The following is a 12,346-nucleotide window of genomic DNA, read 5'->3' as shown; positions in this document are numbered from 1 at the left end:
AACCAGTGGGTGACGTCGCGATGATTACGTCCACCGTGTACGGTCTATGGTTGAGGGGCAGGGAACGGTCCATCATGAAAGGGTCAACTTTTAATCAGAACTTTCTCGAGATGGCACGATGCATTTTCAAACCCAGTTTTCACGCAAAGCCGTCGTCACAATCCACCAGAAATGCATCTTGTTTTTATTGTGCTGAAATCTTTGTTTTATCATTACTGCAATAGACGTACTCCCACACATCACGCTACTCAAATAGCTTTTCTTCATGATGGCGACGTTTGAAGGTTCCTTAAAAAGGGACAGTTCACCCTAAGATCAAAAACACATACATTTCTAGATTGTTTTGGTGTGAGTTGGCTAGTTTTGGAGATGTCAGCCATAGAGAAGTCTGCCTTCTCTTCAATATTACAGGACTCGATGGTAATTGCATGTGCAGTTTTGTTTAGGTACTACAGCTAAAGGAAAACTAGTTTTAACATAAAACTGCTCAAAGCAAGCTCTGTGGATAATCTGGAGCCACCGGGTCATGATTTCTGGAAAAAAAGACACTTTGAGCACCACAAACCAGGGTTCTAGTCCTGTGTTGTTCTAGTCCTATTGTGTTGGAGAGAAGGCAGACATCTCTACGGCCAATGTCTCTAAAACTCGGCAAGTCACACCAAAATAATCTAGATTGATAAATAGCACTTCAGGTAAGAGGAAACATGTGTTTTTTGCTTCAGTTTCTGCTGCCCAAATCATAAAATGCATCACTTCCTTTGCCACATTCTCCCCCCCCAACACAGACACTGGAAGTTTGGAGCAGCAAAAGTTAAGTCATTACCGTGTTTAAACTTAGTCAGTATTGTCACATCCACGAGTGACTGAAGGAAGCATAATGATCATTTATTGACATGAACATATGAATTATTATTTTAATACAGATATAGCAGAATAAAATGGAAAAGCACTGAGATCATACATTGGGATGACGTCCTTGTCCTTCCCATGTGTCTGGTTGGCTCTCCATATCGAGTTTCCAAAAATAAACCTAATGAGATTAAATGTGATGATGAGAAATTCAGCGCGGCCGTCCTTTCATTACGATTTCCCTGGCCTTCTTATTCACCCTGACCTCGACTGTCCAACGACTTTTGGCTCTACGTTCTCTTCTGTTTTCTAAATCTCAGACAGCTTGCTCACTGGAGTCAACCCTTTGGTCCGCTCCACCAGCACCGCAGTAGATAACCTCAGCAGCCCTCGGTACTGTTCTGCATATATCCTCGTTATGAAGGGGCCACGGTACCTACATTGCCTATTTGATAGAACTTAACATGGCATCACTAATAAATGCTTTAGTTTAAGAATAATTCACGTTATTTCAATTTAGTGACACTTTCAAATCATGCAAGTTTACTATTAATGTCACTGATTTCTATACAAACATCTACAAAATGTTGCATTTGAATCTGAGCAAGTCTAAAACCTATCAAGCCTGAGTAGGGAAGTGAGATATTTTATAGGAATCCATAATTATATATTAGGGAGCACTACATATCTACAAATTAAAAAAAGTTGAATATTAAAAAAACAACTAATAAATAGATAAAATGATATTTCTTTGATTTAGTTAAATCTTTAAATCCTTACATTAGAGTTGTTATCATGGGATAGGCATTGCTGAAATAAATATACACATTCATATTTATATTGGTGCTATAATGTGTATTAATGGTTTCTTTCTAATACTGAACTTTAAACAAAAATAAAGTAGTTATCAGAATTGTGAAGTTTGACTCAAAGAAGGACAAACTGTAGCTGTGATCTTCCAGTGTTGTAAAATCTAAATAGTAACCGACCCGACCAAGAACCACCAATTTTTGAGCTTTCGGAAATACAGAGCTGCCACAATGAGAAAATAAATAATTCTAACAACACGTTGTTGTTATAACGGGAAAAGGTTTCCCGTTATAACTAGAGAGTATTCCTCATTATAAAAAGATGTCGCTATCGCGGCTGTAATGAGAGCCGGATTTCAGAACCTGCGCTGATGGGTGAAGGTTAAGCAGGAGAACAGTGACAGAACAAGCTGTCCCAACATAATGAATGTCGCTTTGATTAAGAGAGATGCTCCCTCTGATGCAGGCGCAGGGAGGTGAAATCCCACAAAGCATCCGCGAGCTAGCGACAGCCCCGCGTACACCGCTCAACGAGAGCGCCGTTTGATTTGATGTCGTCTCTAGAAGAAAGCGAGGCGTGAACTCAATTGAAACACTCGTGTGTTTTGCCAATATATGCATGCTCCTTTTAACTTTTGTTGTTGTGACAAAAAACTAAAAAAAATCTCATAAAAAGAGAAGTAAGCTATTGAGAAATGTTTCTTTTTATAATGAGAAATGTTCTGTTTATGACATTAAAAAGTTACAAGAAACTGAGATATTTGGATATTTTGTCATAACAAAATGCTTTTTAACAAGGCACTTTTCTTTATCATGACAAACACAGATGAACAATGGTTTTCTAACAATGGCAGTTCTGCACTGCCAGATCAGCTTCAATAGCGTCAATAAAGATAAATCCTACAACTTGGATTAGCTCAGTTTATAAGGCAAAGCATATTAAATATCCTTTGTAACGTTTTTGCTAATATATACAATATTATCAATACACTACTTTTATTAAGCAGTCTAGATTAACTCTTATATATTCCTAAAAACAGGTCTAAAACAATGTGTTGATGATGCGTAGAAACAATGTGCAAATTCAGGCCGCTGGACGTTCTCGACAGGTAAAACTCTACTCCAGGTCTGGGCGCTCACGAGACATCCTCGTGTGTATTTTGTGATGAAGACCCAGAACCTCAACCATCCCGGTCCCTGAGTGGGGCACGCTGGTGTGCAGCAGGTGCCTCTGTAAGTGCTTGATCCAGTCCTCCTGGATAGACAGGGGACCCTGGAAGACCAGGTCGCAGAATCTGCAGAGAGAGGGAGGAGGAGCCAGTCAATGTTTCTAGAGTCGATGCACAACTTCAGTGTGGAAAGCTTTGTTTTATTGCATCGATTATATTACGAGTATCGGGCAAAGGTAAATTATAACGTTATCATGATGTGGTCAAACGTAACCTAGTCAAATAATATTGACGAAGACGTGGAACTATAGATTGAGACCATAAACTTATGTTCACAATGTTTACTGAGGTAATAATTCAAGTGAGAAGTAGGGTCATTTTCTCATAGACTTCTATACAATCTAACTTCTTTTTGCGTCGGAGTCGCCCCCTGCTGGCCATTAGAGAGAATGCAGGTTAAAGGCACTTCTACATTGGCTTCAATATTCAGAACCGGAGGTTGCCGCCTGATGCCGTCATCATTTCAACAGTTCCGCCAATCGCAATGTGGTTTCAAGCACTTTCTTTAGGGAGCGAGTGCTTGGAGATGCCCAGCAGCAGCTACTCTAACAGACTTCTTGGGTGTCCCAGATAAGGAGCGGCTGGTCAGAGTTTTGACTGCTGTGCTGCCTTACATCTCCTCATCTCTTCCATTTGGGGCCTACATATGAGATACGTAACTGGGTAGGGAGCTCTCTCGCTTACATATGTAACCTTCACTTGCATGTACCTGCAGGAGAGCGTGTAAATCTCAGCATTCAAGGAGGGTAGCATCTTCTTCTTCAGCCCAGGCCTTGGCTTCTTCGGTTTGTAATCGTAGCCTAAAAAGACAAAACATCGCTTTATCTGAAATGCATCATGTAATCTCCGACAAGAGGCATAAATAAATAATCCCAATATTGATTTTTACTATTCTAGTCAACATCCATCATGAGACATCACACGTATTCACTTCAATCCTGTGCTTCCAGCACACTTTTGGTTGCACGGCACAGGAAACACACATGTTGACATTTTGCTACACGCGTATCGTCATCGACGTACCTGGTCCTTCAAATATGGCGATCCTCTTCCTTTGTGCATAGGCTTGAAGATGACCAGGAAGCACGGGAAAGGCTCCGTTACACTGAATACAAATCGTATTCGAATCGCATTCCCCTGAAAGATGAAAATGTTGAAAAAACAAAATTAAACTCAACGAGAACAGGGCAAGTGGATCATATTTGATTATATTTTTCTATTTGATTGGATGATGTTCTTATTACAGTTTAGCTGATATTTTTGAATCAAGGTTTTAAGATTATCCGTAGTGCGACACTATAATTTAAGGAATAAAGCATTGTGGGAGGGTGTGCGAGTTCACGCCGTAATTTTATTATCAAGCAAAACTGTTACTCCCAGTGTGCTCCTCCACCTGCTTTCAGTCTAAGCATCTGATTTGCACTCTCCTGTTTGAAAAGTGTTACATGGTGAAGTTTAACACAATCTTGTGTCTTCAGGGGGGGGGGGGGGGGCGTATGTTTTCACATACACCGGAGTCACAGAGGATTCATAAACTACTCAAGAATATCACAGACGTGTTAGTCCTCTGACAGTGCTGTGCCCCATCGCCTGTTAACCACAATATTTGTCGAGTAGTAATCCCAAAAGATCTCTCAAAATTAAAATGATTTTTTTTTTTTTTTTTTTTTCCACTAAACTATCTAAATATTGATAAAAAATAAGTTCTGTATTTTCATGTAATTTGCGAGTGATGATGCTATGTGAGCGACAACTCAGTGATGAAATAGCATTATAATTAACACCCTAAATGGCATACGAATAATTTAATCTAAATCAGCTTTCAGGATCGGACACGCAGAGAAAGACATCTTCTGGAGAACATTACAGCTCGACAAAGAGCAACGTGATGTTTACATCTCCATCTCATCTTTATCTCAGTACCCGGCACTGAAAGTTGGATTTGGACAGACATTAAACAAAATTGTGGAAACACGGATGACGGGCTTCCAACTAAACATCAAGAGGATCTCATGATTTTTTAATATGAACTTCAAAAGCACTTTGGCGACATTCAATCTACCGTATTTGTGTGTTGTTGTTGTTTTTTCCATAAAAATCAAATGATTGTGAACTATTGTTTAACTGGCAGTATACAGCGATCTGTGGAGAGATACTGGAAAAATGTATAAAATATTGATGACAATCAGAGGCCTGAACGTTAGCGTGTACACAACACTGTGATAGAGTGAACTTCCCTGTAGTAGAACAGGGCTAAACGTGTTAAATGTGTATAGGAATAACACATGGATGATCTATTGAGTAGTCATGACCTTCCCAGGTAAAGGGTGGGGGAGCTTGTATTGAAATGCTTCTTATATCGTATGAGTGGTTTTGCCAAATATCTACAAATCAAGTATACTTTACATTAAACCATTTACCACATTGTTAAGATTAGTTTGCTACTGTACCACCTCTTCCTGTGAGAATCTACTTGCAGAGACTTGTGATGCTTAAACATGCAGAACCAGCCATGTTTATGAAACCGTTGGAACATGAAGTTGCTATTTTGCTCGTGCATGAGACTCCATACCATGAGCCCAGTTTGGTTCCTCCGTGTAATCTTTGGTGAAATCAGGGAGCTTCCTGGTTGCGTGGGGTTCCTGGTCGCTTCTCGCCGAGAGCTCCATACTTTGCCGTCTCACCTTGAGCAGTTCAACTAAAGTGCTTGAGGAGGCCTCAGTGCCTCGTTGTGCTTCTACCTGAAGCCTCCTATCTGAGAAGGCCTCTGCTTCCTGTTTTGGTACAAGGCTGTCCAACATGGGATGCGGACTCCTCATCTCAAACTGGATTTTCACTGGGATGCCCATGCGCATCAGGATCAGGCCATCGCTGCTGATCCGTGAGGGGAATTGGCTCTTGTTGAGGACCTGGACGATGTTCTGATGTTCCTTTTTTTCCCGCAGCAGTTCGTTTAGGATGCCCAGCGGGGACTTGCCGGTGCTGGTAACACTTCTACCGATTCGCTTCAGATGTCCCCTCACGTGGTTGGAGAGGCCGGTCTTAGTAGCAAACCAACCCCAGCACAGGGGACATTTGTGTGCTCCTTGGGTTTCTGGCTTAACAGCTGTAATATCAGATGAGATTTGTTTAAAAAAAAAAACATTGTAATGAAAGAACAAAAACACAAAGCCAATATTCATGATATACTGTTTTGGATTGCTCTGTAATGGACAAGCCTTAAAAGGTTCTATAAACGGGATTCAGAGCATTAATATAGCAGGAAACATCTAATTGCTGTGTAAATATATAGTGGAGGAACGTCCACTTGAGCAGAGAATGAAGTCACTCTCCCTCTGTGTGTGTTGTAATCGGAGCTTCTTGTACATAGCTGGGACGTGTCCCATTGGTTAGCCGACGGTCACCGCTCTGCACTGATCATATGACGGTTGCAGCTGATAACGCCGCCCCAACCGATGGCTTTGTCGCAGAAGCGTAGCGCCCACCTCCGGTTCCCCCTCAGGTAAACACACTTGTTTGCACTTTTTTGAGCTTTTAGCACCGTTAGCTTCTAGCTGCCGGCTCAGCCGTGCCATGTTGTGCAGGCATTAGATATGCTCTGAATTCCGTAATGACAACATTTAATATAACAGGATCACGTAATGCAGCTGTCCATCTAAAGCGCCTATAATCTTAATGTAACCAAATGACAATCTAAAAAGGGGTTGCTCATTGTAAATATACAGAAGAATTACCACTGGAGCTTTATAGTGAGTTTCTCCCAATGGCAATACAAACACATTGAGAAGCAGGTATAATGGCTGCCATGTTCACTTTAGCATGTTAACATTTGCCCATTTGCCAATTAGCACTTAACACAAATTGCATCTGAGGCTGACGAGAATGTCGTTAGCTTTGCAGGTATTTGGTCATAAACCAAATTATCAACAGGGATATTTCAATCTGAAGTGGTGTGTAAGCGTGACATGTGACAGTACACGATCTTCCACAACCCTGACCTTTGACCTCCAGATCCAAAGATTGGATCAAATTTGAATACAAAACCCCCCTTTTGTCTTGACTTGTTAGCTCAACTAATGTCATAATAAATCAAACACCGATACTCGTACCTTTACTCATTCTCCTCGTGCCGCTGGGGATCCTTCTGCGGATTCGTGGCTGATGGTCCCGCAGTGCCACTTGCTCCGGCGAGACCATGTGCCGAGCGTTGTAGCTCAAGCCGACTCTGTGGAGGTGCCCTCGCATGTGATTGGACAGGCCCACTCCGGACTCAAACATGGCCGGGCAGTAGGGACAGCGCCTGTGTTCCACCCCTGGTGTGGGAGAAACATCAGAGCTGTCCCCTGTGGACATACAAGGCGACTCTGGGGAATCGCCACACGCTGTGGTTTCGATATACTCCTCCTTGATTATGAGTTGCTCTATGTCACTACAGTCTTCACCTCCATCCTCCTCATCCTTGAGCAAACGAGAGCTTTGGTCTTTGGCTGAAAACCTCTGCCTCTTTGTGAAGTACCTCCGAGCGTATGGGTTCCTCGCATCCTCGCTTTCCAAGAAGCTGCCTGCAGCTCCACTGGTGTCGTCACTGCTGCCCTCGCAGCCTTTCCCCATCTTCTTATCTGCAGACGGTTTCTCTAGTCTCTGGCAAAACCGTCCCGATATATTACCATTCGTATTGTCAATAGTGTTACGCAAGGGCGTTGGCATGTTTCTCACTGACGGAGAATAATGGTTCGCTTGCGCTTGTAAGCTCCCGCTTGCCGGGTCGTTCTTGCCACCCTGACGGAACATCTGGTCTAATTTAAGATTTCTGGCTGATAGTAAGAAATCGGCGGTCGCAGGACAGGTTGCCTGCTTTGAGCTGCCAAAAGCCTTGCAGTCATTGTTTGCAGAGTCTTCCTCCACGCAGGTGAGATCAGTTGCCACATCTAATTTTTCTACTGGCTGCAGGAGTAGTTTTCCATGCCTGTCGACCCTCCACAAAGACGGTGACAGCCTGTTTTCGGCGCAGTCGACACGGCACTTAAACTGAGGAGAATTTACAGTTTTGTCGTTGGACTTTTGAATGTAAAACTCCCCTTTTTTACGAGAACGCTGGGGGAAATGGGCTGTTTCTCCAAGAGTCGACTTATCCAGATTAGGTTCGGGCTGGTCGGCGACCTTTTTATAATTACCAAGCGAACGCAGACGCTCCAGCTCAGAATGTCTTTGCAATACTTCATCGTCTTTGCTCGGGAAAAAACACGCTTTGTGCCGAAGCTGAACACGGTCCGCTTCCCCGGCCTCATTAGCGCGAGTCATTTCCCCGCGTTGAGGCCTGTGCGTGTCGAAGTGCGCGACGCTCAAGTGTGCTTCGAGTGCCTGCTGTGTCAGCGTAATGTAGTTACACTCCTCGCAGAAGTAGTAGTGCTTCAGATTATCGCACGTTTTGGCGTGCTGGACGGAGATTTTAGGGCAATCGCAACCGGATGCGCACCGAGGGCAGTGCACTGTGGCGCCCCCGTCTTCCACTTCGGCGTTTTTGAGATCTTTGATTCCCTCCAGAAGTTTTTCCAGCCTGTCTCGGTGAATAATGATGTGCCTCATGAGGGAGCTGCTATCACAGAACAAACGCCCACACTCCCTGCATATAAAGGGCTGCGAGACGTTCTCACTGTTCACCTGATTATGCTTGCCTAAATGATACATCATATGTCTATGGAAATGTCTCCTCTCCTTGAAATTAACATTGCATGTTCTGCATGAAAAGAAAAGTGGATCTCGTTCGACTTGTTCCGTCCTCAACCGTTCCACTTTTGAGCTGCAATTGTCTTCATCTTCAGGGTCATTTTCCTCATTACAGCCTCCCTGTGCTGCCGTGCTATAAATATGGTGCTGCGAGTCTGACGCCGTGTTCCCAGAAAGATCTTTGAGTGGCACCACAGAATATTTAATATCAGATCGGGCACCCAAAGAATCATCTTGGTTGGCGACGTCAACGTTTCCAACATCACTGCAGGAACAGAAACGTCTGTATGTGTGATTTAAGCTGCTGTTAACCTTTTCCAGAGAGCCTGACATGCTTTTTGCATGTGTGTTGTGCTTCCTGTCCCCTTGGTGCATCACTCTGGTCTCCAGCCTTCTGTCATTGTGCAAGAAGAGCTCCCTTGCTGAATCCCACCCGACCGCATCGGCGTCGTCGTAATCATCCGAGGAGCTCTCTGACCGTTCTACGCCCCGGCGAGATCTTCTTTTCGTGGTCTGCTTTGTCAAAGGTTGGCTAATGTGCATTTGCTCCGTGCCGCCTGCACCCGACAGTGTGGGACAGGCCAGTTTGGACTCATTCTCCTCCGAGTGAGACAGTGGCGTGTTGACACCTGGCTGTGTGGCCAGTGTTTTCACGACGGGCCCCGCTGTGTTCTTCCAAGCGTCTGATTGAAGCTCACTAGGTGGTGGTAACACCTCGGGGCTCGTGTCCTTCCCCGCTTGCCACGCGGCATCCAGGACATTGTTGGATAAAACAGTGCCTTTGTTCAGGACACAGTGTACCTCTGAGGTGGGGTGTGAACCAGGTCCATTAACAAGTGCTCCTGAAGGCAATGAATTGCCTGCATGGGGAACAGCGGGGACCCCGCTGTATACAAATGGATTCGGCTGGGTTCCATTTAAAAGGTTTTCGTGTTCATCCGAGGACAGACCTGCAGCATTGTTCTTCGGGGAGAATGTGTGACTCTGTAATGGCTCCTGAGTTCGACCTGGGCTGTCAGACACCCGTTCCACGTCTTTGTCCTCTCGTGCATTTCGCCCCAGATCAGACATAGCACCAATACGTTCTGAAAACATGAAAGAATATCACAAATTGATCAAGTGCATTTCATATTTCTATTCATTTCAAGCCAGCCGTGCAAAGCCGGCATCGCTTACAAGCCTAATATTTATTTTACTCATGTGCAGTGTTCAACCATCCGAAGACAATTTGCAGGAGGAAATAATGCAGATGTAAATTACAAAATGAAACACTCTTGCACAACAGGTTTAATAAAGTCTAGCTCATTTTTTTTTTTTCACACTGATAATGTGGTGCTGTTAAAAAACAAAAAGTACTTTTCTCCATAAAACAAGAGCGGTATTATTCTGTGCCGCATTCTGATTTCCCCAACACCCTCTTTCGCCACCTCTATTCACAACAAACCCTGCTGTTAGCCCTGAATACCCTGGCGAAGATGCTTAATTATGTGAGCGTACCTCTGGGACACAACCTGCCCTGCTTCTCCGCCTAAAGTTCTCAGTCGTCTGCTAAAATTGACCAATTTCCATGGGAACAAAGTACACCTCCAATGAGATCATATTGCGTCTTATCACTCTGTGATGGTGCCAACACGGATCCCAGCATGAGACTGTTGTTACTCGAATCCTGACAAATTGGCAGGCACACAATCTGTCTCAAACACAAACACAGGCAAACACATAAAGAAAAGATTACGCCTTTGCGCACACACATTTAAATCATACTTTTTTAACAATTATTAAATAGGATCATAATCAGAATGTGATTGAACGTGTGTAAGCTGCATCTTGTGACAGATGACAATGTGCTGTCCGGAGTTCATTTAGTTCAAAATGTGCGCTCAGTGGGTTTCGACATCCAGGGCTGGTCGCTCTCTACAGGAAGCTGCGTTGCTAACGAAGTGGTAAATTCAGTGTTAATGAGTGGCTTCACTGTTACCACCTCCGAGGTAAAACCTTCCGAGCTCCATGTTCGCCCCATCTGTTGTGGTGTAAAAAGGATGGAAGGGGGAACAGACGCTCTCCATTTAAAAGCGAACTTCACTGTTACCCCCAAACGGCGGGGTGGCAAAACCATCAAAATATCTTGGTTGGAGATGTGTGCAAAGCCTCATTAGCAGCCAGCTCACACAACACTCGTGTCATATATATATATATATATATATATATATATATATATATATATATATATATATATATATATATATATATATATATATATATATATATATATATATATATATATATATATATATATATATATATATATATATATATATATATATATATATATATATATATATATATATATATATATATATATATAACAAACAGGGGTTCAACAGAAAATGCAATTCTTTATGAATTTATTTGCTTCTATTCACTTCATTTAGTCGATGTTAAGAGGCTGACTCTGCCTTGCCTGGAGATATTTACAGGGATTATGAGCTTTAATACAGTTAAGCTGTATGCACAGATCAATCTGCTGTGAGCCTTTACCAACCCCGTTTGCTTTTTTCGGTTTCTGTAAATGAGATTTAGGAGGAGCGTCGTTATCATTGTGTACTGTTAGACAATAGAGAACACAGTTATGTATTAGCCCACGTCTTTTGACTTTTTGGTTTTTTAAACTTTCTTTTCTCTGTTTGAGAGTTGTTTTTCTAAAAAGACACTGTAAACTTCTGGTACAATATAGTTGCCAGTTTATTAGGTACATCTGTGCAATCTGATGTAATCCAATACAACGAATAGTTCCATCTTGGTGAAGCTTATAAGGTTCGTCAGAGGCGTTTCTACTAATCTGTCCAGGGTGGACAGTATTAGGGCACAATGTGATGCAATCCAACAGAACAGATGTGTTCAGCTCTGCCTCTGTAGCTTGTACAGTTTAGTTTAGACAGGGTTTATTAGGCTGTTGCATTGGATTGCATTAGATCGCGCAGGTGTACATGATAGACTGCCGGCTCATAACAATAAAAGCTTTAATTTGTACCAACAGAGAAAAGAAATTTGAATCACTTTAAGTCATGCAGTTAAACATGATCTTGCGCGGCGCGAGCTGGTGGGCTGGGAACCGTGCCATGTACTCACATCAGCGTGGCTTTGAGTCTGGCACACAACCTCGGCACATGTCGGGTCCTGTTCTCTTTCATCTTCCAGTCATTCTCTGCTGCGCACAATCTCATTTCATAAAAATGCCTTACACTTCGCCTGGAAAAAATGCTTGCCTGAATTCATTTTATGTTCCTTAAAAGCAAATAACATTTATTTTTACAATCGTTAAGACGTAAAGTACACTAAATATAACCCTCTGACAACAGTTAGTCAATGCCATTGTGGGACTTTACATGACATGGGGCAAGTGGCCTTTGAGCAAGACCAAAGAAAAGTGTAGCTGCTATATAGTAAGAAAACATGCATGACACGACAAGATGCAGGGGACTGACTGAGGCAGAAAACAAATGCTGGACTATGGAAGAAGTTAAAGGGATATTTTGGGTCTTTTGAAGTGGGGTTGTATGAGGTACTTATACATAGTCAGTGTATTACCTACTGTAATAGTACTGCTGTGGACTGGAACGTCAGCAAAACGTATTTTAGACTTTGTATCCAAAGCCACAAGACTCCATTGAAAAAAAGAACAGTAATTTTACCTCGCAGAACACGGGGTTTATCCATTAACCGATTCGTCAA

At 42.8% G+C, this 12,346-nt stretch overlaps 1 protein-coding gene across 1 annotated transcript; it reads right to left on the bottom strand.

Annotated features, from left to right (window-relative positions):
* Positions 1 to 2,775: 2,775 nt before the first annotated feature.
* On the bottom strand, positions 2,776 to 9,693 carry znf644b (zinc finger protein 644b). Its single transcript, XM_076079144.1, has 5 exons — positions 6,997 to 9,693; positions 5,460 to 5,993; positions 3,911 to 4,024; positions 3,597 to 3,687; positions 2,776 to 2,953 (listed from the first exon to the last, which is right to left on the bottom strand). Exons 1-5 carry the CDS (start codon positions 9,683 to 9,685, stop codon positions 2,776 to 2,778), a joined length of 3,606 nt encoding a protein of 1,201 aa, XP_075935259.1. The 5' UTR covers positions 9,686 to 9,693.
* Between the last annotated feature and the right edge of the window lie 2,653 nt (positions 9,694 to 12,346).

The sequence above is a fragment of the Anarhichas minor genome, unplaced genomic scaffold (genome assembly GCF_050575085.1).
Source record: "Anarhichas minor isolate MPS153535 unplaced genomic scaffold, ASM5057508v1 ptg000071l, whole genome shotgun sequence".
Taxonomy (NCBI): Eukaryota; Metazoa; Chordata; class Actinopteri; order Perciformes; family Anarhichadidae; genus Anarhichas; species Anarhichas minor.
The sequence above is the reverse complement of the archived record's forward strand: the minus strand, read 5'-3'. Positions and strand labels throughout refer to the sequence as shown.

Excerpts from the sequence above, each read along its gene's own strand:
- znf644b (XM_076079144.1), bottom strand. The coding sequence starts at position 9,685 with ATGTCTGATCTGGGGCGAAATGCACGAGAGGACAAAGACGTGGAACGG. Across the intron at positions 5,994-6,996 it reads CACGAGGAGAATGAGTAAAG|CTGTTAAGCCAGAAACCCAA; the intron begins GTACGAGTATCG and ends CTGATATTACAG. Across the intron at positions 4,025-5,459 it reads GGAACCAAACTGGGCTCATG|GGGAATGCGATTCGAATACG; the intron begins GTATGGAGTCTC and ends TTCATCTTTCAG.